The 23,454-nt window shown below is 37.3% G+C and overlaps 1 protein-coding gene across 1 annotated transcript in view; it reads right to left on the bottom strand.

The window, feature by feature from the left end:
• Window positions 1–23,454, bottom strand: part of LOC150091328 (uncharacterized) — a 693,262-nt gene that overhangs the window by 299,418 nt on the left and 370,390 nt on the right. The window contains exons 19-20 of the mRNA XM_090375165.1: window positions 15,513–15,650; window positions 10,223–10,405 (exon numbers count right to left, since the gene is read on the bottom strand). Of these exons, the coding sequence (XP_090231291.1) occupies window positions 10,223–10,405; window positions 15,513–15,650 (321 nt within the window). The remainder of the gene's footprint in view (window positions 1–10,222; window positions 10,406–15,512; window positions 15,651–23,454) is intronic.

Consider the following 23,454-nt stretch of genomic DNA (forward strand, 5'->3'; position numbering starts at 1 on the left):
TAATTAGTTTTGCAGGAGTGTAATTACTATATTTTAAGTAAGACTATTAATTAATTTATAATATCCAGTTATATTAAAGGAGGCAGAAAGAAAGTAAGCAAACCCTTAGCCATAATTATGAGAGCTTCCTTGGGCTCAGGGAAGGTCCCCATGGACTGGAGGTGTGCAAATATATCACTAATTCACAAAGGAGGTTCAAAAGGTGACACGAGTAACTACAGACCTGTCAGTTTAACTTGTGTTCCGGGGAAAATAATGGAATCACGGATTAAAGAAGCATTGCAGATCATCTAGACAAGACTGCAGTAATAGTTAAGACACAACATGGGTTTGTTAAAGGGAGGTCTTGTCTGACCAATTTGATTGGATACTATGATGTGGTCACAAAGGAACTGAATGTCAAAAATAATTTTGATATCATATACTTGGATTTTAGGAAAGCTTTTGATACTGTTGCACATAGAAGACTGCTGTACAAATTGGAGAGGTATGGTATTAAGGGTAAGTTGCTACAATGGATAAAGAGATGGTTGAGTGGGAGACGACAGAGAGTGGTAATCAATGGATACTGCTCTGTGTGGACAAATGTTATTACTGGAGTTCCCCAGGGTTTGGTGTTGGGCCCATTGTTGTTTTGTATATTTATCAATGATATCAATGCAGGTGTATCAGGTTTAATATCCAAGTTTGCAGATGATATAAAGGTTGGCAGGGTTGTTAATGACAGTATGCTACTCCAACTGGATCTAGATAAGTTGGAAAAATGGGCTGAGAAGTGGCAACTGGAGTTTAACATTGACAAATGCAAAGGCAAAGCAATAACCGAAGAGAAACATACCAACTGGGTGGTACTACACTCAGGGAAGTGGAAAGTGATAAAGATCTGGGGGTAATTGTGCAGCCAAATATGAAGTTCGCTGAGCTGTTGTTGTTATTTGGTTTTTAGGAGCATTAGCAACTAAGGCCACATTGCTCCAGGCACATGCGTGGTCATTCCCTGACCTTTCCACATCCTCCATATTTGGTGGTCATGGGCTCGAACCCCAGTCTAATCAAGAAGCTTGTGCTATGCACTGCTGCTCCTGCCCACCTGGCTACGGAGGCGCCAGTTTGCTGAGCAGTGCAGACGGGCTGCAAGGGCAGGTCATGGAGTCTTGTCAATGATATATAGGAATTTTGCTAGCAGGTGACAGGGAGGTGATAATCCTGTTATACAAGGAAATAGTCAGGCCACACCTAGAGTACTGTGTACAGGTCTAGAGGCCTCATTTTAGGAAGGATGTAGAGTTGCTAGAATGAGCAAAGAAGGGCAACAAGATTGGTGAGGGGAACAAAGGGAAGCTCTTAAGAAAGGCTTAAGTTCTGCAAATTGCAGTGCCTGGAGAGTAGGCACCTGCGAGGTGATCTGATTGAGATGTACATGGCCTTGAATGGGTTGAGCAAGCTGAATGCTGATGGGATTCATCATCTTGCTGAAACTAAGAAACTGAGGAAAGATAGTTGTAGAACAGATGTGTGATAATTTGCCTTTAGCCACCGGGTAGTTGATTGGTGGAACAGGCTTCCATCTTTTGTTGTGGACGCCAAAGGTAATTTCTCTCCTTATTGTTATTTGTTATAGTCAAAGTTGATTGTGTTTCTGTGACAAAACTAACCAGTTAAGGTTCTGTGCTGTAACAATACCATACAGCACAGAATTGCTGGCATATGAGAAAAAGCTTAGGAGGCCAATAGACCAAGCTTGACAAATGACCCCTACCATGGTAGGGGTGTGGCTCTAGTAGTTAATATTAAAAATTATGTTATACTTGAACCAAGTTTGTAAAGAGGAGGATTGTTACTCTGTATCTGGAATTAATAAAGTCACTTAATGAGATCAATTCCAGAATTTGTTATTTTTGTTGTCAGATATGGTTTTGTTAGATAGGGTGCCCTACCTCCTCATGGTGAGGGCGGAGCCATCATTCCCACCACTAGGTAAAGGTCATTCTATCAAGTTTATGTTATTGATACAACAGGTTGACTATTTTGTTATTGTGATAATTCTAACCATATCAAGCTGTAACGATTATAGCAGAGTTAAAATTGGCATATGGAAGGAAGCCAGGTGGCTAATATAGTTAATGTTTTAATAAATGACCCCTACCATAGCCAGAGATTAGTGGTGTTTGATGTTGACAAAAGTTTGAATCAAGATTACTTTCTTCAAGAGCTCTATGAGAAGAACCTGGCAGATTGTGGGGCGACTCAGAATCAGATGCAAGAAGTGAGAATTCTGATTAAAAATAAGGTCAGAGGATCTTCTGGACTTAATTACATTCTTGAGGTGTTTGGTGCCATTAGATGAATTCTGATGGCATGGACAAGGACATTTATAGGATGGTCGCCGCACTGGGTGAGAGTTCTAATGATGCCAACCCAGTGCTATAAATGTATGTTATATGGCCATGTGGCCAAGCACTGTGTGCAGATGTGATCTGTGGCCACTGTGCTGAGCATGGCCACTCATTTAGAGAATGCACTAAAAAAGAACAGCCACCAAAGTGTGCAAAAGTTTTGGAGTAGTAGAAAGTGTCCATCTGGGCACGTCGCAGTTGATAAAAAGTGTCTCAATTACCTTAGGGCACTGAACATAATCAAAAGAAGAACTGATTATGAAGTTTAGAACTTAATCCTGCAGTGTTGCTCTGTGACACCTCCTTTGGTAGGAAGAAAGGGTAGAAGCCCTCATTGTGCATGATCTGGAGGTGGCTGTCTCAGCTGGTGGCATGGAGGTGTCAATAGTGATATGCTGGGTTGTACGTCGGGTTACTTGCCCGGTGCAAAGGTTATATGTAATAAAATCTCACTAGTAGAGATGGAGAGAATTGCGGAATTGTTTATTGTAGTAGTGATTAGAGATGCCAATTACCTTGATTAATGTAAGAAGAGAGTGAGACTCTTTTCCCACCTATTTAAGCTAGGCTCTTGAATAGGGATGGGTGAGAGATTCCACAGCTTAAATGGTGGATTGATTATTTGATTTTATTTTATGGTTATCAACGACAGTTTGATCATTAGAAATAAGGTTTCCTGGATGGGGAGCCTTACCTCCTCGTGGTGGGGATGGAGATGCTGTCCCTGCCTAGAGGCCAAAGGTCATTGCTTTCATGTTAATTTGATTATGTTTGAACTTGGATTACTAACCAGAAAAGGTTAAGATGCAGCAAAGCTAAGAATAAGCAGCATATGGGCAGGAGCCCGGTTGGCCGCCTAGATGAAATTTCACTCAAATGACAAAAAAATTACTCTTACCACAGCAGTCATACCTTTAGAGAGTGTACAAAAAAGGAGGAATCGCTGCTCTATGTCAAATGTTGGAGGAGGAAGATTTCCTCTAGGCTGTTGATAGACAGTGCCCTGAGTATGTGAGGGTGCTAGATATATTAAAACGAAGAACCCGACTACAATGATTAGTATAGATATAGATCCAGCAGTGGTGCCAACTCTTACGGTTGGGTTTACAGAATGTTATAGAACAGAATTGAAATATACTAAGAGATAAGATTTAAGACTGTGGTTACAGTGGTATGAAATCGCTTAGATGAAGTATCTGGATATCCCTAGCTCTGGGGCCTCTGATATGATGTTTATATCCAGCCAGATGGACTGAAGTCTGTGACGTAATTAAGGTTTTGTTAATTAATCCAGGTAAAGAATCTTGGAACTGAATGGTGGAATGACATATATATGAATCAGAGATTAGATTTAGCAGAGGAATATGATGCAAGCTTATGCAGCATCAGCAAAAAAAAAACAAAAAAACTCCCATTTCACCCCTCCATTCATTCCAAATGCCTGTCTAGCTCAGCCTTAAATTTATTTAGGCTATTAGCTTCCACAACAAAAGATGGACGCCTGTTCCACCAATCAACTACCTGCTGGCTAAAGGCAAATTTCCGCACATCTATTCTACAACTATCTTTCCTCAATTTGAAACCATGCCCCCTCAGGTTCTTAATCTGAGCAAGAGGAAGAATCCCATCAGCCTTCAGCTCGCTCAACCCATTCAAGGCCTTATACACCTCAATCAGATCACCTTGCAGGTGCCTACTCTCCAGGTGCTGCAATTTGCAAAACTTAAAGCCTATCTTGGTAAGAGCACCCCTTTGTTCCCCTCACCAATCTTGTTGCCCTTCTTTGTACTCATTCTAGCATCTCTACATCCTTCCTAAAATAGGAAGGATGTAGAGATGTACTCTGCTGCAAAATTCCTATATATCGTTGACAAGATTCCATGACCTGCCCTGGCAGCCCGTTTGCACTGTTCAGCAAACTTCATATTTGATTGCACAATTACCTCCAGGTCTTTTTCACCTTCCACTTCCCTGAGTGTAGTACCACACAGTTGGTACATTTCTCTTGAGTTATTGCTACCCATATGCAGTACTTTGCATTTGTCAATGTTAAACTTCAGTTGTCACTTCTCAGCCCATTTGCCCAACTTATCCAGATCCAGTTCGAGTAGCATACTGTCTTTACTGTCATCAACAACCCTACCAACCTTTGTATAATCTGCAAACTTGGACATTAATCCTGACATACCTTCATCAATATCATTGATGAATACACAAAACAACAATGGGCCCAGCACCAAACCCTGGGTAACTCCACTAATAACATTTGTCCATTGATTACCACTCTCTATCATCTTGCACTCAACCATCCCTTCATCCATTGAAGTAACTTACCCTTAATGACATACCTCTCCAATTTGTACAGCAGTCTTCCATGTGCAACAGTATCAAAAGCTTTTCTGAAATCCAAGTATATGATATCAAAATTATTTTTGACATTCACTTCCTTTGTGACCACATTATAGTAATCAATCAAATTGGTTACTATAATGTATAGGGTAATACATTATAAGATGATCCTGCAATGCTTTTTTAAGCATTGACTCTATTATTTTCCCCAGAACACAAGTCAAACTAACAGGTCTATAGTTATTGTGTCCCCTTTTAAACCCCCTTTGTGAACTGGTGATACATTTACACACCCTCAGTCCATGGGGACCTACTCTGAGTCCAAGGAAGCTCTCATAATTATGGCTAAGGGTTTGCTTACTTCCTTTGCTGCCTCCTTTAATTTGCTTGTTGAATTAATAATTCAACAAGCGAATAATATTATTAATAACTCTAAAGAGGTACAAGTACCTATTTTAAAGAGAGAGAGGAGAGATTAGCTATAAAAAAATTAAAAAACAATAAAGATACAGTTATACAATATGCTGTACGGGTGACATTGTGGTAGTTTTGAACAATGCTGATTAAGTAAAAAAGTTAAATGATATTATATCAGATAATTCTACATATAATGAGATAAATAAAACCGTGTTTGATAATTTAGTTAAGGATTACAATAGAACTTTGACGGAATATAGGAAATATGACTACATTACAATTTACCAACTAAAAGAATTAAAAGCAAAAACTTATAATATTTCAAATTTATTTGGTCAAATTAAACTCCATAAAGTAGGTTATCCCATAAGACCAATAGTGTTGTATAGAAACTCAGCTTTTGCCCCTTTGGCAACATTTCTTTATAATATTATAAAACCATTTAGAAGGTTACTAAATGTTAATATAAAAAAATTCAGACTCTCTATTTATGATGTTAAAAGATTGTAAGTTGGAAGCAGATAATGTTTTATGTTTTTTCAAGATGTAGAATCTCTCTATACTAATGTAGATATTGAATTTTCATTAGACATATTGTGGGATCTTTTAAATAAAGATTCCTTTAGTATCTTTCCCATTAGATTACCAAAACTCAAGGTTTAAACTGATAAAATTATTAATACATACGAATTTTATATCATTTTAACACCAAGTCTACAGACAAATATTTGGCCTACCTATGGGTTTAAGTTTGAGTGGTCTGGTTATGGAGATTTACCTCGATAGGATTGAACAATTACATATTACCCATTTTTTATCGAACATAAAATTTTTCAGAAGGTATCTTGAAGACATTTTAATTATAGCTGATAAAAAAATAATAGTTGATATTTTGCAAATAATATACCAAATAGTAAATAATATTCCAAATAGCAAATCATAGTAATTAAAATTCACACTGGAATACGAGGATGCAAACAAAAATTCAAAGAACTAAAATATCTTGTTTTAGTCTTCGATAGTAGTCTTCAATTCAAAATTAACCTTTTACCCCCAATTGACCTACTAGGCAAAGAAAGTGAGAATTTATGCAGGTATGATTGCCAGGATCAGTCGAGCAGACTGGAGGCTCAAAAGAAAGACCCTGGCAATTGTATACTGTGGAATATTCCTACCTGTTATCACCTATGGAGCCAGTGCAAGGTTCGCCTGCTCAGCCATAGTAATAAATGAGAATAAATTAGAATCAATACAAAGGACAATACTTCTCACTATTACCAGAGCATGTCGCACAGTGGGCACACCTGTGCTGCAGTTGCTGGCCACAGATCTCCCACTTTATTTGGAAGTAGCCAAAAGAGGCTTGTATTATAGACTTAAAAAAGGGCACACCCACAGATTTTCTGGGGATAGCTTGACACAACCAACACCATCAAGGCTGAAAAGAAAAAGAATAGCCGCAAAGCTCCATGAACTTCCTCCAGGAGCAGGAAACCAGAGGTCTGGTTACCAAAAGGTTTCTGCCATAGGTGGCAAAGGTTAGTCCAAAGCCACCTAAGTGTTATGCCCCTGGACTTTTTACAATATTTATATTGACAGGTCACAGCTCCCTAAAGGCAAAACTAACCTCCTTGGGGCTGACTGATGACCCAAACTGCACCTGTGTGAGAGTGAAGACTAAGCACACATTCTGTATGAATGTATAATTTCCCCAGAACACAGATTGGCCTCCTTCCCAGGGGAGAAGAATATCTATTCATCATAGAAGAGGAAAATTATGAAACCATTACAACCTTCACACAGAAAGTATTCAAAATATGCTGAACTATCCAAAGAAGAGCAATTCAGCCCATCAGCAATTAAAAAATAATCAATAGCTAAAATTGCCCACATCTCTCAGCACAGAATGCAGTATTCTGCACGCTGACAGAAAACTGACATGACAAAACTGGATTGACATAGATACCCCCCACCCCAGGACTACCCTGCCATGTTGTTGTTTTGGTTTTTAGGAGCATTAGCAACTAAGGCCATATTGCTGTGGGGATATGCGGTGGTCATTTCCTGACCTTTCTGCATCCTCCGTATTTGGTGGTCACAGGCTCGAACCCCGGTCTGATCAAGAAGTGTGTGCTACGCACTGCTGCTCCTACCCACCTGGCTACGGAGGTGCCATCCTGCCATGTGAGGAACCTGGGGCCCCATACTAAATAACCACGTAGGGATGGAAGATGTACAGGCAGCCAGGGAAGCAGATTAGCTGAAAAATATTTGTAAGCTAGTAGCAAAGGGATGCAATGTAGAATGAAAGAAGAATAAATAAGCTAATGAATGAGAATGAAAGACAGGATGAATGTGCTGGGCACTGAGTGACAGAGTGACCGAACATGAGGGCAAGAAAGAGTGAATGAGTGTTATGGTTAATGGGAATGAGTGAAAGAGCAAATGTAATTGGCCAAAAGAATACAAAGCTAATAATAACTTACATTACTTAATATATACTAACAAACATTTACTAACAACACATGCGCTATCACTGCATTCTCCCCTGGCCTGTACCACAAGTGAAGAATAACAGTAAGTTGAGGTGCCAGGAGAGTGCAGTGCAGAAAGCAAGAGTCAAGCAAATGCTACAGCCAAGTACACACCAACCCTAGTTTTAATCTTTTATATTCTTACTTAGCTTAATTATTATGCATTAGTATTAAATTTACATTACAGACCACTGCATTCCCCAGCATGTGAAAAAAATAATAATAATTAAAAAAAAAAAAAAAAAAAAAATACACACACACACAACCTAACAAAAAAAAAAAAAAAAAATATATATATATATATATATATATTTTTTTATTATTATTTTTACTTTTATATATACAGTATATATACATATACTGTATATATAAAAATTACTATAAAATATAAAAAATAATAATTTACTATAAAATGTTAAAAAAAAAAAAAAAAAAAAAAAGTAAAAATAGAATGAAAGTAGAGTGAGAGTGTGGATTACAAATGAAGTAAATGTGTGTCTATTTCCCCCACTGACAACATGCAGCTCTGCTGCCAGCTGTGCCATCCCCCCTCTTTCCCCCGGTGAGGCTTATCTCAACTGATATTTCTGGGGCTGCCTTCCCTATTGTCCCCATACTTCTATTTGTTCCCTTCCCCAGCTGTCAGTGTTCTTCCCTACTCTAAATTATCCAACCATAGCACTTGCTCTTAATCTAAATGAAACTTAACTTAGCATCTAAATTTAACCATACCCTAACTTAAACTCCAATTCAGCCATAACCTAATTTCCAGCACTTAATTTATATATATATATATATATATATATATATTTTTTTTAAGTACCCTGAGAGAAAGAGAGAGAAAACTAGAGTCAGAAGTAGAAGGGAATCACCAAGAAAGAGAAAAATTATGATATCCTTGGCACACCAGGACCCTGGTGTGCCAAGCCCATAATACTCACCAGATGTGAGCCCCTGGGCTTATATATATATATAGGCCCTAGCCCCTAAAATCTTAAGAAATTAGGTGGCAGGACCTGCTAGAGTACAAACTTCTACTGCGATCCCTCTATTCCACCTGACTCCTCAGGGCAAGTGTGGACAATGTGGGGTCCCTCTAGCAGCCCAACGGCTAAAAGGTCAGAGGAACAATACAACACACACTTTTTAGTAAAACCTCTGGCCTTCACAGAGTTCTGTGTTACACAAACAGAGTACAAATACTTTACCCCTAGTATAAATAAAAAAATTTAAAAAAAAAAGAGAAAAAAACCACAGAAGACCTAATACTAATCCGTCAAGCAATAGCATTCTGTTCATGATGACAGTGCAACTAGTCCTGTAAACAGAACTGCAAAGTACAGTACTGCAACTTCTACAAAAAGCACATCACTTCCTCCAATTTTGAACAATCCAGTATAAATACAGCTCTACAACTCACCCTGCCCCCCCATATGCTCCAATTGGTTAGCTATAAGCAGAGACACTCACAATCAATAAACATTCTTTACTTACCCTCAGCCTACCAGCCTATTAAAGGTTATCCTTTAATAGTTGGTAGGCTCAAGTGGTGATGATGATGCAAGTGACTGTCAGAATATTTACCTCTAAATTAAAGTCTCTCTATATTTTGTTATTCATTTATTTATGCTATATAATACTTTATGTTATTACCACTGATGAGGGAGAATCAGTCCAAAATGTTAATCAGTAATGTTAACAATGTAATTAAAGTTATTAACTTAATTATGAACCAATGAAGTCAAGTGCTTATTTAATTCAAAGTTTCAAAACTATGTTTTTAGCCATGTCCCTCATCACTTATACTGTTAATAAGTGCCTTCATTTCAAAAATATCCTATCTTGAATGATATACAAAATATTCCATGAAAATGCTCATATAACATTTTTTCAGACTGAGTGACTTTTTGGCAAATGTGTGCCATAAATATCTTTCACTTTTAGGTTTCCTTGGATTTTTTAAGACTTGTTTGAGAATTAAGAATTACTTATGAAGGAATAGTGAAGGAGAGGATATAGTTATCAGATAAACTGCTATCACTGTTGGGGCAATATAGTGATTCAACTACCATTCAAAAATGTGAGAGAGCTTCATTTTATGATATAACTGGTCATGTCAATTCTCAATTATTTAACTGGTATAAGCAAGAGATATTGTCAAACACAAAAGCCATTCATAGAAGTTTTGAAAACTTTGCATAGAGGTTAAAAATGAAGGAAATATGGTATGATATGCCAGGCATTTCTGGAAATAATTCATTTAAGAAAAGAAAAGGGAGGGGAAAAAGTGAAACTTTCATATGTGCGTGCATGCATGCTGCCTAAAACACCAGCAACATTTTATGGAAATGTTTATATAGACGTTCTTTGCAGGTCTCTTGATATCTTTTTCTCTCTTCCAAATAGAATCTATGAGTACTTGAAAATTGAATGGCAGTTGTATTTCTTATATCAAAAAATAACAGAGCTTAACATGCTATTAGATTAAATGATTTTATAATATAATATTAAAATAATTCAACTTACCAATATATATACTTGGAATCTGATTTTCAAAGTATACGAGACTAGGAATTTCTGAAACTCCTAAATCCTGAGCAAAATTTATATCATCTGTTTTTACAAATGTAATATTATACTGGTCAGTATCATCATCAATATGTTCTAGCTCATGGATTATGCTGCCACATTCAATACATTCTGGTTCATCTAATTATAAATAACAGCACTAATTACTCAATAGAAAAATTATAAACTTGTATTGCTAATTACAGTGAGAGAGAGAAAATTTTCCTGACTAGTTTAGAACAGATATGCAAAAATTCTAAAATTAGGAAAAATATTCTAAGTAGATTTCACAAAATAGATTAAATTTTTAAGTAATTAAGTTGTATAACGAAATGAAAATGTTTCCACATAAAGTGTGTAACATAACACAAAACAGACCTTACCAATTGTAGGAATACGTAGAATCAATATTTATTTCTTTATTTAAAAAATTAATTAGTTAAGAAAGGAGGAATTACCTCTATGATGTCTTGTAGAACACTTCAGTGCTGATACTCTCTATTGTTGAATTAACTATGCAAATAATTTACATGAATTTGTCACACTCTTAGACAGAATCAATGATTAAATGCACCACAGAATCAGTGGCCCGCAGCCCCAAATCAGACTCCAAAATTACATTGAATCAACAACAGAAATCTTTGAGTGCAAGAAGACAATAAGTCTATACTTTAAAAACAATTTAAATGCTTTGAAACAAATTTAAGCAATGAGTCCATCCTTTAAATACTTTAACAACAAATGTTAAAACAAAAACAAAAAAAACCATTAAGGATCCACTGAAACAGTAAGGAATTAAAAAAAATATTTTTACTTCCCTGAAGTGGACATAGCTTTTCGACTAATGTCATGATCACAGAAAAGTGAAACCACAAGTTGTGTAACGAAATTTATAGCATGGAGATTAGTTGCTATCTTGGCACATGCGCGGGAAGGACAATGAATCTAAGATGGGGTAAGGGTGACGTACACTGACTTAATTTTGATGAAATTTAATCTAGAGTCTCAGCAATTAATAATTTGGTATAATCGTGTTGGATGCTAAGGATTTTTGCTTCGATAAATAGAAAGGTGTGGTCTTCACCGATTGCCTGGAATACAAGTTCCAAAGCAGAGGAGTGGGATGCAAGGATGGACTTGAATGTTGCTTCATTCTTGTATTGAGTGTACAGAAATCCTTGCAAGATACATTGTAAACTAAATCGTTTATTTGGAACATGGTACAGGATTGGACTGAGTGATTATTAAGGGCTGCATATAGTTTCTTTGTAGGTTTGGCTATGATTTTCAAAATACTATTTAGTTGTTTGTACCATTGTTCAATATATGGTAAAGAAATAAAAAAAAAATTATATTATTATTGATGGTTGGTGTGGTATCATGTAATCTATTTTTTGCTTGTAACCTTATTTCATTTATAATAGGTAAGGAGTAACCTCTATGAAATTTAAAAATTGTAATGATTTCATTTCAGTATTTTTGGTTTCTAGTGTAAAGTTTAATCTTGCATGAATATTATTAAAGTTCCGTAGAATGTCTTGTATGGTCCTGGAATCTGTGATGCAAAGTATATCGTTATTATTATTATTATTATTATTATTGTTATTTTGGTTTTTTTAGGAGCATTAGCAACTAAGGCCATATTGCTCCAGGAAATGCGGTGGCCATTCCTTGACCTTTCCGCAGCCTCTGTATTTGGTGGTAACGGGCTCGAAACCCAGTCTAATCAAGAAGCGTGTGCTACGCACTGTTGCTCCTTCCCACCTCGCTACGGAGGCGCCCGCAAAGTATATCTTCAAGATATCTACCATAATAGGTGATATGTGGAACAAAGGGTGTTAAATGTGTTATTTCGATGCTGGTAAGGTATATTTTCGCTAATAAACCACTCAGATTTAATCCCATGGGTAGACGGAAAAACTGTTTGAAAACTACCTTGGAAGGTAATATAATTGGCTTCAATTAAAAGTTTTATCAAATCGAAAATAGCTGTAATTGGGAGTTTTCTATGGTTAATAGGTAGGGAATTATTGTTTAACATGTCCTAGACAATCCAAGGTGTATTTGACATTCATTGTTGCTTGATAGCATCACCTTGAAATCCTGTTATTCTATCAAGCAACAATATCTGCATCAAGTAAAACAAATTCATAATAAATTAAGAAAATGCATATGCCTTAAAGATTGGTCAGCATTAAAAACCACTGTCAATTTTCTTCTCGAAACACTAGCTTTGGAAATTTGAGATGGACACAGAAATAAACTAAACAGGCTATCCCAGATAACAAAAAACCTACACGCTAATTACCCAGAACCACCCCACTCAACGTGCAACACACCTGGCCAGCCCCGTGTCACTAATCTCTCTACAAGATCCCTAATCTGTGACCAAATTAGGCAAATGACCACACAATTTGCCTAAAAAACAGCTTGTTATAGACGTCGAATTTGGACTTCGAAACATTCCACAGGAAGGCATAATCATTCAGCAAATTAACCAGATAGTCAATAATCCTAAAAGCCCACACCTTCCCAAATTAAATAGAAAGGAAATCTCAGTGCTGTGTGACCTTCAAAAAAAAAAAAAAAAGATATCATGATTCAAAAAAGCAGACAAAGGTGACACATTTGTAGTTTTAGACAAGCAAGGTTATATCAACAAATTAAATTCTGCAGTATTAGATTCTTTAACTTACCAAGAGGTCAATCCGGACCTATTTTCCAATTTAGTCAACCAATATAATAAGACATTAATGACATACCGGTAAAACAATTACACCCCAGGGGCTCAACATCTAGTGAGTATGGGCTTGGCACACCCAGGGTCCTGAGTTGGATATCATCATTCTTCTCTTTCTTGGCACGCGCGCGCGTGTGTGTGTGTGTGTGTGTGTGTGTGTGTGTGTGTCCCTCTCTTAGGGTAACTTGGGAAATGTTGTGATAGCTATTGTTGTGCTTCATTATGATACAATGTCTGTAGACCTGACTAGCTTATCCTTAATGTAGCTACACAAATTGTTACATGCCTCTATAATCACCAGGATGTGGAGTATGGGCTAGAGATGAGCCATCCATGGAAGAACTACACGAAGAACATATACACAACCTACATCACTAACTAAAGGCACATAAGTTGTCTTTCTATTGTTTATTGAAGTCAAGTTGTTCGGTACTTATGTTTGTGTGTATAACAGTTCAGTATGATTCAATAATAAACTATGTTTTGTTTAAGTATCCCTGCCTCAGACCTCTTGCTACACGACAACCATAATAGAAATTTTAGAATAAAGAACTAGTATTGTGGCACTTCAAGATCTGACTATAATCAATAGGATCTTGTAGTGAAAAACACAACGCTGACCGGAGCTGCGGGTTCTATTACCTACGCGGTAGAATAGATCTTTTAGGGCTCAAGGCCATTGTCCTACTATAAAAACCACTAGGCAGTTACGTAAGTACACTGGTGTTTTCAGGAACATACTTCAATTAAGATTCCTCAGCCTCCAAACCGTCCCTGAGAGGTGAGCATATTGTATGGCGTATGCAAAGAGATAAAACCAGCCCGGCATAATAATGGATACCTCCCAATGAACCCCAAATGAAACACCTGTGTAACAGCTACCAGCTCATTTGAAGCGTTTCTGCTCTCTTACTAATATGTTCTGCTTGTGGTAACAAACAAGAACTCTTGAGATATGTCTAACCAATATTATCAGATAAATGCATATCTGTATTACTCTTGTCCTCCCAAACTAGCAGTTTCCCTGAACCTTTAAGGTATCCTCAATAATACTGGCAAAAACTCTTGCACCATCTTTGTTTAAATGTATCCCATCTCTACAAAACAGATTCCTTCTACCTACAAGTGCGGCCAAGTTGATAGAAATTTCCCTACAAAAAGTCTTGCAGAGTCCTTCAAGTCTTGAGTTAATCCACAAGGAAGTCTTGCAGAGTCCTTCAAGCCTTGAGTTAATCCACAAGGAAGTCTTGCAGAGTCCTTCAAGCCTTGAATTAATCCACAAGGCTTTCAGCATATAATCCCTCCTATCGTGTCTGGGCAGAATTGTAGACACAGACATTGTGACCTCACTCGCGGAATTTCTTCAGCATGGTCCTATATTTGTCTAACAAATCATCAGATCGTGTTGCTTAATGTCATTAGTTCCCACATGAATAATAATATTCTCTTTACCTCCCTTAAAATCTGACCGTCTGTTGGTGACATCATTAATAGTTGCTCCAGGCAGCCTATTTCCCATTTCCCTGGCAATGGAGTCTCCTAATAGAACTAAATCTTTTTGAACCAGAGTAGTTTGCACTTGGTTATTCTGTTTTAGGGCCCCGAATCGGAAGTGCATCACTTTGTAGGTTACTACCAAGTGATGAGTTCCTTGAGTTCAGAGCCTTGAGTTCATGATGAGCCCCCAGTTATATTATTCGAGGGTAAGCACCTGTTTTTCAGCGACTCAAATTGTTCTAGCAATGCAAGCTGTGATGCATAGTTTTACATCCTGTTCATGAAGTAATGCCTGAATAGTTTGAAATTCTTAAAAGGAATTTCAAACTTAAAAGGAAAGCACAAGATAGGGAAGCATGGCATCAGTGGAGCCTTGAACCTACCTGAGGGCAGAGAACTAGAAGAAGAAAATTTCAAAACAATGCCCCTTATGAATAAAAAAAAAAAATTACATATCTTATAGAAACAATGCTGATACACACGCATGCATGCGCAAGCAGCACGTGTGCAAGCGCGTGCACACACACATAGATTTAACTACAATAATCAAAAACAGGAGTGTAGAAAACAAAAAATAATGATTATGAGATTTAATAAAGACACTCTTCTACATGAAATATTTTAATTAGTTTATTGGTATAGAATGGACCCCAAACAATCGCAATAACCCCAGGGGCTCACATCTGGTGAGTATGGGCTTGGCACACCCAGGGTCCTAAGCTTGATATCGCCATTTTTCTCTTTCTTGGTGATTCCCTTCTACTTTTGACTGACTGACTGACTCTCTCTCTCTCTTACGGTAACTCTGGAATTTTTTTTTGGCTGGTGCAGCATAAGCCTCAGGCTTCCTTACACCATATAGCTAATAATAATAACTAAAAACTGGCTAATTGTACCAATTGACCTTTGCATACCAACAAACTAATTAAAATACTTCACTTAAAATACTTAATTAAAAATAATGATATTATAAACATAAAAATAGCAATTATAATGAAATTGTTAACTTACAGAAATACACTGCCACAGTTTCCACTTCTTCTAGTAACATCTCTAATGTTTTTCTATCAACATATTCTATAATACTTTCAGGTCTTTCTTTATTTTCAACCATCCATTTTAGAACTATTTCTTCATTACTGAGATCACCTTAGAAACAAAAATACACACTTAATGCTTAACAGATGGAAGATAATAAAATTAATAACATTAATTGAAGATAATTACATTAATTGTAACCTACATTCCAATGTTGAAATGTTTTAATGCACAACAGCTGATAGATTGCTTCCAACATTAATCGCAATAGCAGAATTTGCTTAGTGTTCATGTTTCATGCTTGTGAAAAGGAACCTGACATGCACAAATTCCTTGCATAAACTAGGAAGGGATCAGAATATTGAGCACTTTAATTCCTTACTAGAATTTTGTTTTACCAACCAAGTAGAGAGAAAATTGGTATGATTTTGCAGAAATCAACTGTGTAAGAATTCCTTTGCATTATCACGGATATGGGATGGGGAGGGGAAGAGCTACAGTGATTCAATATCTTATATTCATGAGTGCACATTTATAACTAGTATATTAGCATATACAAAAGAGTATTTGGGTGCATTAATTCCTCCTCACCAAATCATTTCAGCAGAATTTCAAAGCCATTATCTATATTAAGTGGTATATAAGAGAGAAATATCATGAGAATTACCATATAAATTTCTTCTTCCACAGTGATTAATGACCACAGTCAAAGAGATTATATGCTACATGACTAACATTACATGATATCTGGATTAAATTCGAAAGAACACTATGATATACTAACTGTTTGAATCAGAAATATTGTAATAAGAATGCATGCAAATACCACTAGCAGTAGTAGACAAGCAAAAATACTATGCAATGGTTTTGAATATATTAAGGAATTTAAATAAGAAATTCTAGGTAGAACTAATGAAACTGATTTCCACTTCCTTTAACATGGTAAATAAACAAGCCTTTTCAATCTTGTGTCAAGATGAAGATTGAAATAAAAGTTTCCAGTCAAAATATCCTATAATCTACTCTTATATATTTTAATTTATCTCAGATTAAAACAATTCTAAATGGATGAGGTCTATACTTTAATTGGCTATCACCTTTTTTCAAAGTGACAAATCAAAATAGGAGCATAGCATTTCAGATTCTGGAATGCAAATAGAGGAGTTTAAATAGGCACCTTTTCTCCACCTTTCAAATTGGTGTAAGTTTGATATGTCAGAATAAACACAGAATTCTAAACATTTAGCATTTATAATTTTTGTGGCTGCCATGCTATTTCAGGATGGTAGATGGAAAAAAATACACCCCATCAAGATGCCCTAAAACTACCTTGCATGTATTGCAAATTTGGTTCAAATTAGACTCTAAATACAAAAGTACTAATCATTAGCACTCATAAATTGAGCATTAATCTTCTTATTTCAAGGTAGCAGATCAAAATATAAACATTTCTATTAGAATACCTCCACCTTACAAATATAGTGTATAAATTTAGCGTGGATCAGAGGGTAAACGCAAAAATTATTGAGGATAATAAACAGGCAGAAACAGACCAAGTGACCTCATAAGCCTGCTTTCCATTTTTGGAAAGTAAATTAAAAATTATATGATCTCAAGTTAGAGGAATCTTGAGAGCTTAGCACTGTGTTATATCTTTTCATTACATAGAAAATAAGTAGATGGAAAATGACAATAAGCATAATGATCTTTTTAATGAAGGAAACTTTTTTCTCATAGCTAGCTTGCTTATGGTGTGATCATATATATCTACATTTCAATTGTTTCTAGCAGTAAAATAAAAGACAAAATGAAAAACAGGCTATTTAAATACTTATTCCTAAAAATCTGTTCATCTTCAACCAGTAGATTTCAAAACTGCTGACTAACTGTAAGGAGACCTGATTGAAGTGTTCAAGGCTTTAAATGGTTTGAGTAAACTAAATACCGATAGCACCTTCTCTTTTTCAGAACAATGCACATAAATGGACTTTGAGAAAGGATGTCTGCTGAACAAATTTGCAAAAATTTGCTTTCAGCCAGAGGATAACTGATCATTGGAACAAACTTCCATCTTGTGACGTGGAAGTGAATGGTTCAAATAAATTTAAGAAAGGAACAGACACATTGTTAGAGGGTGATGAGGGTGCTTTTTTTTTTTTTTTTTTTGTTGATGCTGTATAAGCTTGCTTTGTTGTATCTTTTTTGCTACTTACACTAATACTAAAACATTCATTTGAAAAAAAAGCATCAATTAAAAACAAGTAAAGCAGTAGTAGGCCTTTGTTGATCGCAGATGTGCAGATCTGCTTATGTACAGCAAAAATATTTTAGGTCAATACCATGCTCATCACAAGCCACATATATTCATTATAGTTGACCCTAATAATGACCTTCCACATCACCTTCTGAACTGAGAACTACTATCTTATTACACTGAAGTCTAAATGTAGAGATTCTGTTGTACAGTGAAATCCCTGTGGAAGAATATACACAAGGGTAGCATTTACTGTTATGAAAAATTATGAGAAACGGCTAATATTGCAAGCTGTTATTGCCACAGTGTACTGGAGCATGAATTTGGTAGAAAATAGGATAGAAAATGAGGTAGAGACAGAGAAGTTCAAAAAGAGGAGATTCCAAATTACTAAGATTTTGACAGGGAATATCAGAGAGGCCATATGCAGAAGTACCTTTGAAGTGAAAGAAATCACACAGCAAACAACTAGGACAACTGAGATGACTGGTGGTTGAGGCAACTGATAATTGGGATTTTTTGTCAGAAAAAGTAAGTGGAAACAGACATGAAAAATAAATGGAAACAGACATTATTGAGATATAAACTGAAACCACAGATATTTGTGGAATGAATGAGAAAGTTTAAATCTTTTTACAGATAAGTTTGTTCTATTACCTTTCTTGCTAATGATGTCTTCAGAAGATGTTGGGGGGGGGAGACATTGTATGAATTAATTAAATTGTTGGATATGGCATACACACAGAAAAGAATATACCCAACTCCTTGACATAACATTGCCTAGACAATGTCCCCCACATACACACTATTTGGACTCCCTCCATCACTATCTAGCAGAGTAGAGGCAGCAAAAGATCATATACACTAGCTAATCCAGATACCTCCTAAAGAGTAACCAACTGTTTTGGCCCGGGGAACAATCTAGTGGCCAGCCTCTGAACACTATTTTAAAGTTGTACCCTCAAAATGCAAAGAAGACTGGATTTCACCAGAATGCCCATTATAATCTCAATTGCATGATGGAAGAAATGGGGTTTACAAACAAACTGTCATCTGCAGTACAAAAGTTCTTCAATGCAGCATCACAATTGAAAGTGATTCTTGCACTGCTTCTATTGCAATGAGCAGCAGCCTGGAAAACAAGATGCAGGATATTTCAGAGACTGCTGGGAGTCAGTGAGGTACAAGTAAACACATGGGTTCTGTTAGGGTAGCTAAGAAAAGGAACAGGTGCATGTATACTTGCGTTTACACCAATGCTAGGAGTTTGGTAAATAAATTTGATGAATTTGAGATAATGCTCAAAACATTGGGATTTTTTGTCAGAAAAAATAAGTGGGACCTGACAGACAATAAATGGAAACAGAAATCATTGAGATATAAACTGAAACTACAGATATTTCTGGAATGAATGAGAAAGTTTAAATCTTTTTACAGATAAGTTTGTTCTATTACCTTTCTTGCTCCTGATGCCTTCAGAAGATGTTGGGGGGGATGGGGGGGGCACTGTATGAATTAATTGGTCCTTGAGGTTGTCACAGACATTCTCTCAGATATGCCAGACAAGCTGTACTTGCTATCTGGGAGTCTAAAACGCTGATGGAACTAATATTCGGGTGACAATCAAGTCAAGTGGACCCAATTTCGGGGAATTCCGGACGGTCCGTAACAGCCAAATCCTCTGCTTGCACCTTCCTGCTTGTTAGTAATCCTGGGTATAACCTCCACGCACAAGTACATGGTAGGTGACCAGCCAGGTGTGAACCAACGTAAGCAGGAGTCGAGGTGTGGCGCCCACAACACATGGAGGAATGCCGCCCCTCTATGTTACCAGGCAGTACTAGGTGGTATATGACTCTCATCAACCAGTGCAATACCACCACTTTGCTTATTGGAGGCTTGAAGTAGTGGAAACCATGTTTAGTCTCTAGGGCTAAGTTCCGGTTAACCCTTTCCCACCTCTTCCATCATGCAGTATGATTGATGACTTTGAGATTATGATGAACATCGTGGCGAGATCCAATATTCCTTACATTTCAAGGGTACAGCTCTAAAACGGTGTTCGCAAGCTGGCCGCTAGTTAGTATACTGGACCGAACCTATTGGTAACTCTCTAGGAGGCTTCCGGATCAGCTAGTGTATAATCTTGCTACCTCTACTCTGCCAGATAGTGACTGGAGGGAGTCCGAGTAGTGTGTATGCGGGGAGCATTGTCGAGTCCACGTTATGACAAGGATCTGGGTATATTCTTACCATGTGTACGACATATCCAAAAATTTCATTACTTCATACAGCATGTCCCACTCACTTTTTCTTATTATTGAATACACCACGAATTGTCAAACTAATAGAGCAAGCTTATCTGTGAAAAGATCTAAACCTCCCAAGCACTTCCTAATTCATTTCACAAATATACGTGGTCTCAACTCTAATCTCCACTTGCAATCTGCCAAACCCCATGTACTTTTTCTGACAGAATCTCAGTTATCGGTTGATTCAACTACTGTTCATCTCAGACGCCCAAATTATTCACTGTATGATTCGTTTTGCCTGAAAGGTGGTACTTGTGCATATGTCCGTTCTGATATTCCCTGTCAGAGACTCAGCAATTTGGAATCTCCTTTCTTTTATCTTCTCTGGCTTAAAATCTGTCTACCTCATTGTGTCAAATTCATCTGTTGTCTCTACCGTTCTCCCAACTCCATTAATCACTTGGAGCTCTTTGACTTCCTCTCTTTGCAACTTGACTTTCTCCAGTCCAACTTTCCTAACAGTGAGGTAATTTTCCTTGGTGATTTTAATGTTCACAACTCCAGCTGGCTTCCGTTTTCTAGTCACACTGACCCAACTGGTCAAGATGCTGAGGCTTTTGCAATTACTAATGACCTTGCACAGATTGTTCATTTACCTACACGAATACCGGACAATCTTAATCATACAGTCAATACGCTTGATCTTTTTCTCACAAACAACCCTTCTAAGTACACGGTCGAAGTGAGAGGTCCTTTAGGCACTTCAGATCATAACTTGGCGATTGTCTCTTCTCCAATGGAACCATTATCTCATGGCTATTCCCAACCTCGTGTTGTTTGGCATTACAAGAATGCAAAATAGGATGACCTGCGAGACTTCTTTTCTTCTTTTCCTTGGTCGGATTACTGTTTCAAAACCTCTGATGTTAACGTTCCCTCAGATCGTGTCAGTGAAATTAATCTTGCAGGAATGGAATCCTTTATCCCACACTCCACTTTACAATCTTGTCCTTTTCCTAAACCTTGGTTTTCCAATAAATGAGCTAAGGCTGTTCGAGAGAAGAATGTTTCATATCGTAATTGGTTTCTTTCTAATTCTTCAGTTTCATTTTCTGCCTACAACAAAGCTCGCTACAATTGTAAAGCAGTTATTAATCAGTCCAAACTAGAGTTTGAACAGGCTAAAAGTAGAAAACTTGCTTCCTACCCTAATGGCAGCCGAGCATTCTGGTCTCTTGCCAAAACTATTGGCTACAACTTTTGCCCATCTCTGCTCCCACCTCTGTCCAAACCTGATGGTTCTGTTGTCAATTCAGCCAAGGATAAAGCTGACTTGCTAGCATCCCATTTTTCTTCCAACTCATGTATTAATGATCTTGGTAAAATACCTCCCACCATTCCCAACACGCTCCATTCAATGCCTCCTGTGGTCTTCTGTCAAAAGGCTGTTAGAAGGATTTTGACGAATATTGATGCTAAAAAAGCTCCAGGTCCCGATGGTATTTCTCCACTTGTTCTCAAAACCTGTGCTCCTGAACTTACTTCTATTCTTTGCCGCCTTTTTTCACTTTCTTATTCCAAAGGTGTTTTTCCCTTCTGTTTGGAAATTTGCTCATATCCAGCCAGTTCCTAAAAAGGGTGACAAATCCCTCCCATCCAATTATCGTCCCATTGCAATTACTTCTACTCTTTCTAAAGTAATGGAGAAATCAATTAACCGCCAACTCTTAAACTACCTAGAAACCTTCCATCTGACCAACGATCGCCAGTATGGACTCCATCAGTGTCGATCCGCTGGTGATATTCTTACTTATGTTACCCATTTATGGACTAATTCAATGGAAAGGTTTGGGGAAACACAAGTAGTTGCTCTTGACATCTCAAAGGCTTTCGATCATGTTTGGCATAAAGGTTTTCTATACAAGCTTCCCTCTTATGGTTTGCCAACTGTTTTTAGTAATTGGTTATCCCGTTTTCTCTGTGATCGCTCACTGAGGGTGATGGTAGATGGCTCTCTGTCTTCTAATTTCTCCACTAATGCCAGTGTCCCTCAAGGTTCAGTTCTTTCCCCCACTCTTTTCCTCTTGTATATTAATGACCTTCTTCCATTGACTGGAAATCCTATCCATAGATTTGATGATGATAGCAAATTGCACTCCACTTTCCATTTTGAGAAACCTTGTCCTGCTCAATCAGTTCCTTAAATGCCGATCTTCAGGTAATTCTCCAGTGGGGCAAAGACAACTTAGTTGATTTCAACCCTTCTAGAACTCAGTCTTGTCTTATATCCCACAAAAAGGATTCTTCTGCTCCTATGCTTATCTTTAGTGACATTCCGATTTCTAGGAAAAATGATTTATCTCTTTTGGGGATTACCCCGACTTCTAATCTCTCTTGGCACAAGCATATTACAAATATTGCTTCTTCTGCATCTAAAAAAACTTGGTTTTCTCTTTCACTCTCGGTGTTCCAAACAGCTGCTCACTCTGTATAAATCGCAAATCCGCCCTGCCATGGAATATTGTTCCCACATACAGGGTGGTGCTCCCAAAACCTCTCTCTCAGGCTTCTTGATTCCATTCAGAAGAGGACATTTAGGTTAATTAATGACTCATCTCTAACAGAGTCTCTCCACTCGCTCTCTCATAGACGTACTGTTTCTGCTGCATGCCTCTTCTACAGATACTTCCATGGGCACTGTTCTTCTGAATTGGCTTCTATAATTCCCGCTCTCCCTTTCAAAACGGTCCGAACACGTGCTGCCACCACCAGCCAACATCCATTTACTGTCCAACTTCAAACTCACAGAACCAACTTTTAATCTTCCTCGTTTATTCATTCAACTGCCGTTTTCTGGAACAACCTTCCTTCGTACGTATTTCCTGAAAATTACAGTCTACAGAAGTTCAAGTCCAATGTCAACAAATATCTTCTTTCATCTTCTCAACCTCCAACCCAAGCATGGTACTAAGAACTATAGGTTCTAACACCTCTCGTGTTTGGGGTTTATATCAAAAAAAAAAAAAAAAAAAAAAAAAAAAAATTAAAATGTTGGATATGGCATACACACAGAAAAGAATATACCCAACTCCTTGGCATAACATTGCTTAGACAATGTCCCCCACGTACACACTATTCGGACTCCCTCCATCACTATCTAAGGCAGATATTGTTGGTATATCAGAAACGTGGTGTCACACAGATATTAGGAATGCAGAATTGGAATTTGGGAGTGCATTGTGTACAGAAAGGATAGACAGGATAGGAAGTGAGGAGGGGTTATGCTATTAGTTAAGAAACACATAAAATCAAAAGAAGTGAAGCCAGTCGACATAGCTGGACAGTGCAGTGTCGAGTCAGTTTGGTGTGACATAAGCATTGGGAGACCAAAATTGAGAGTAGCAGTGTG

Source organism: Mastigoproctus giganteus, chromosome 1, assembly GCF_048544385.1.
Source record: "Mastigoproctus giganteus isolate SK-2022 chromosome 1, ASM4854438v1, whole genome shotgun sequence".
Taxonomy (NCBI): domain Eukaryota; kingdom Metazoa; phylum Arthropoda; class Arachnida; order Uropygi; family Thelyphonidae; genus Mastigoproctus; species Mastigoproctus giganteus.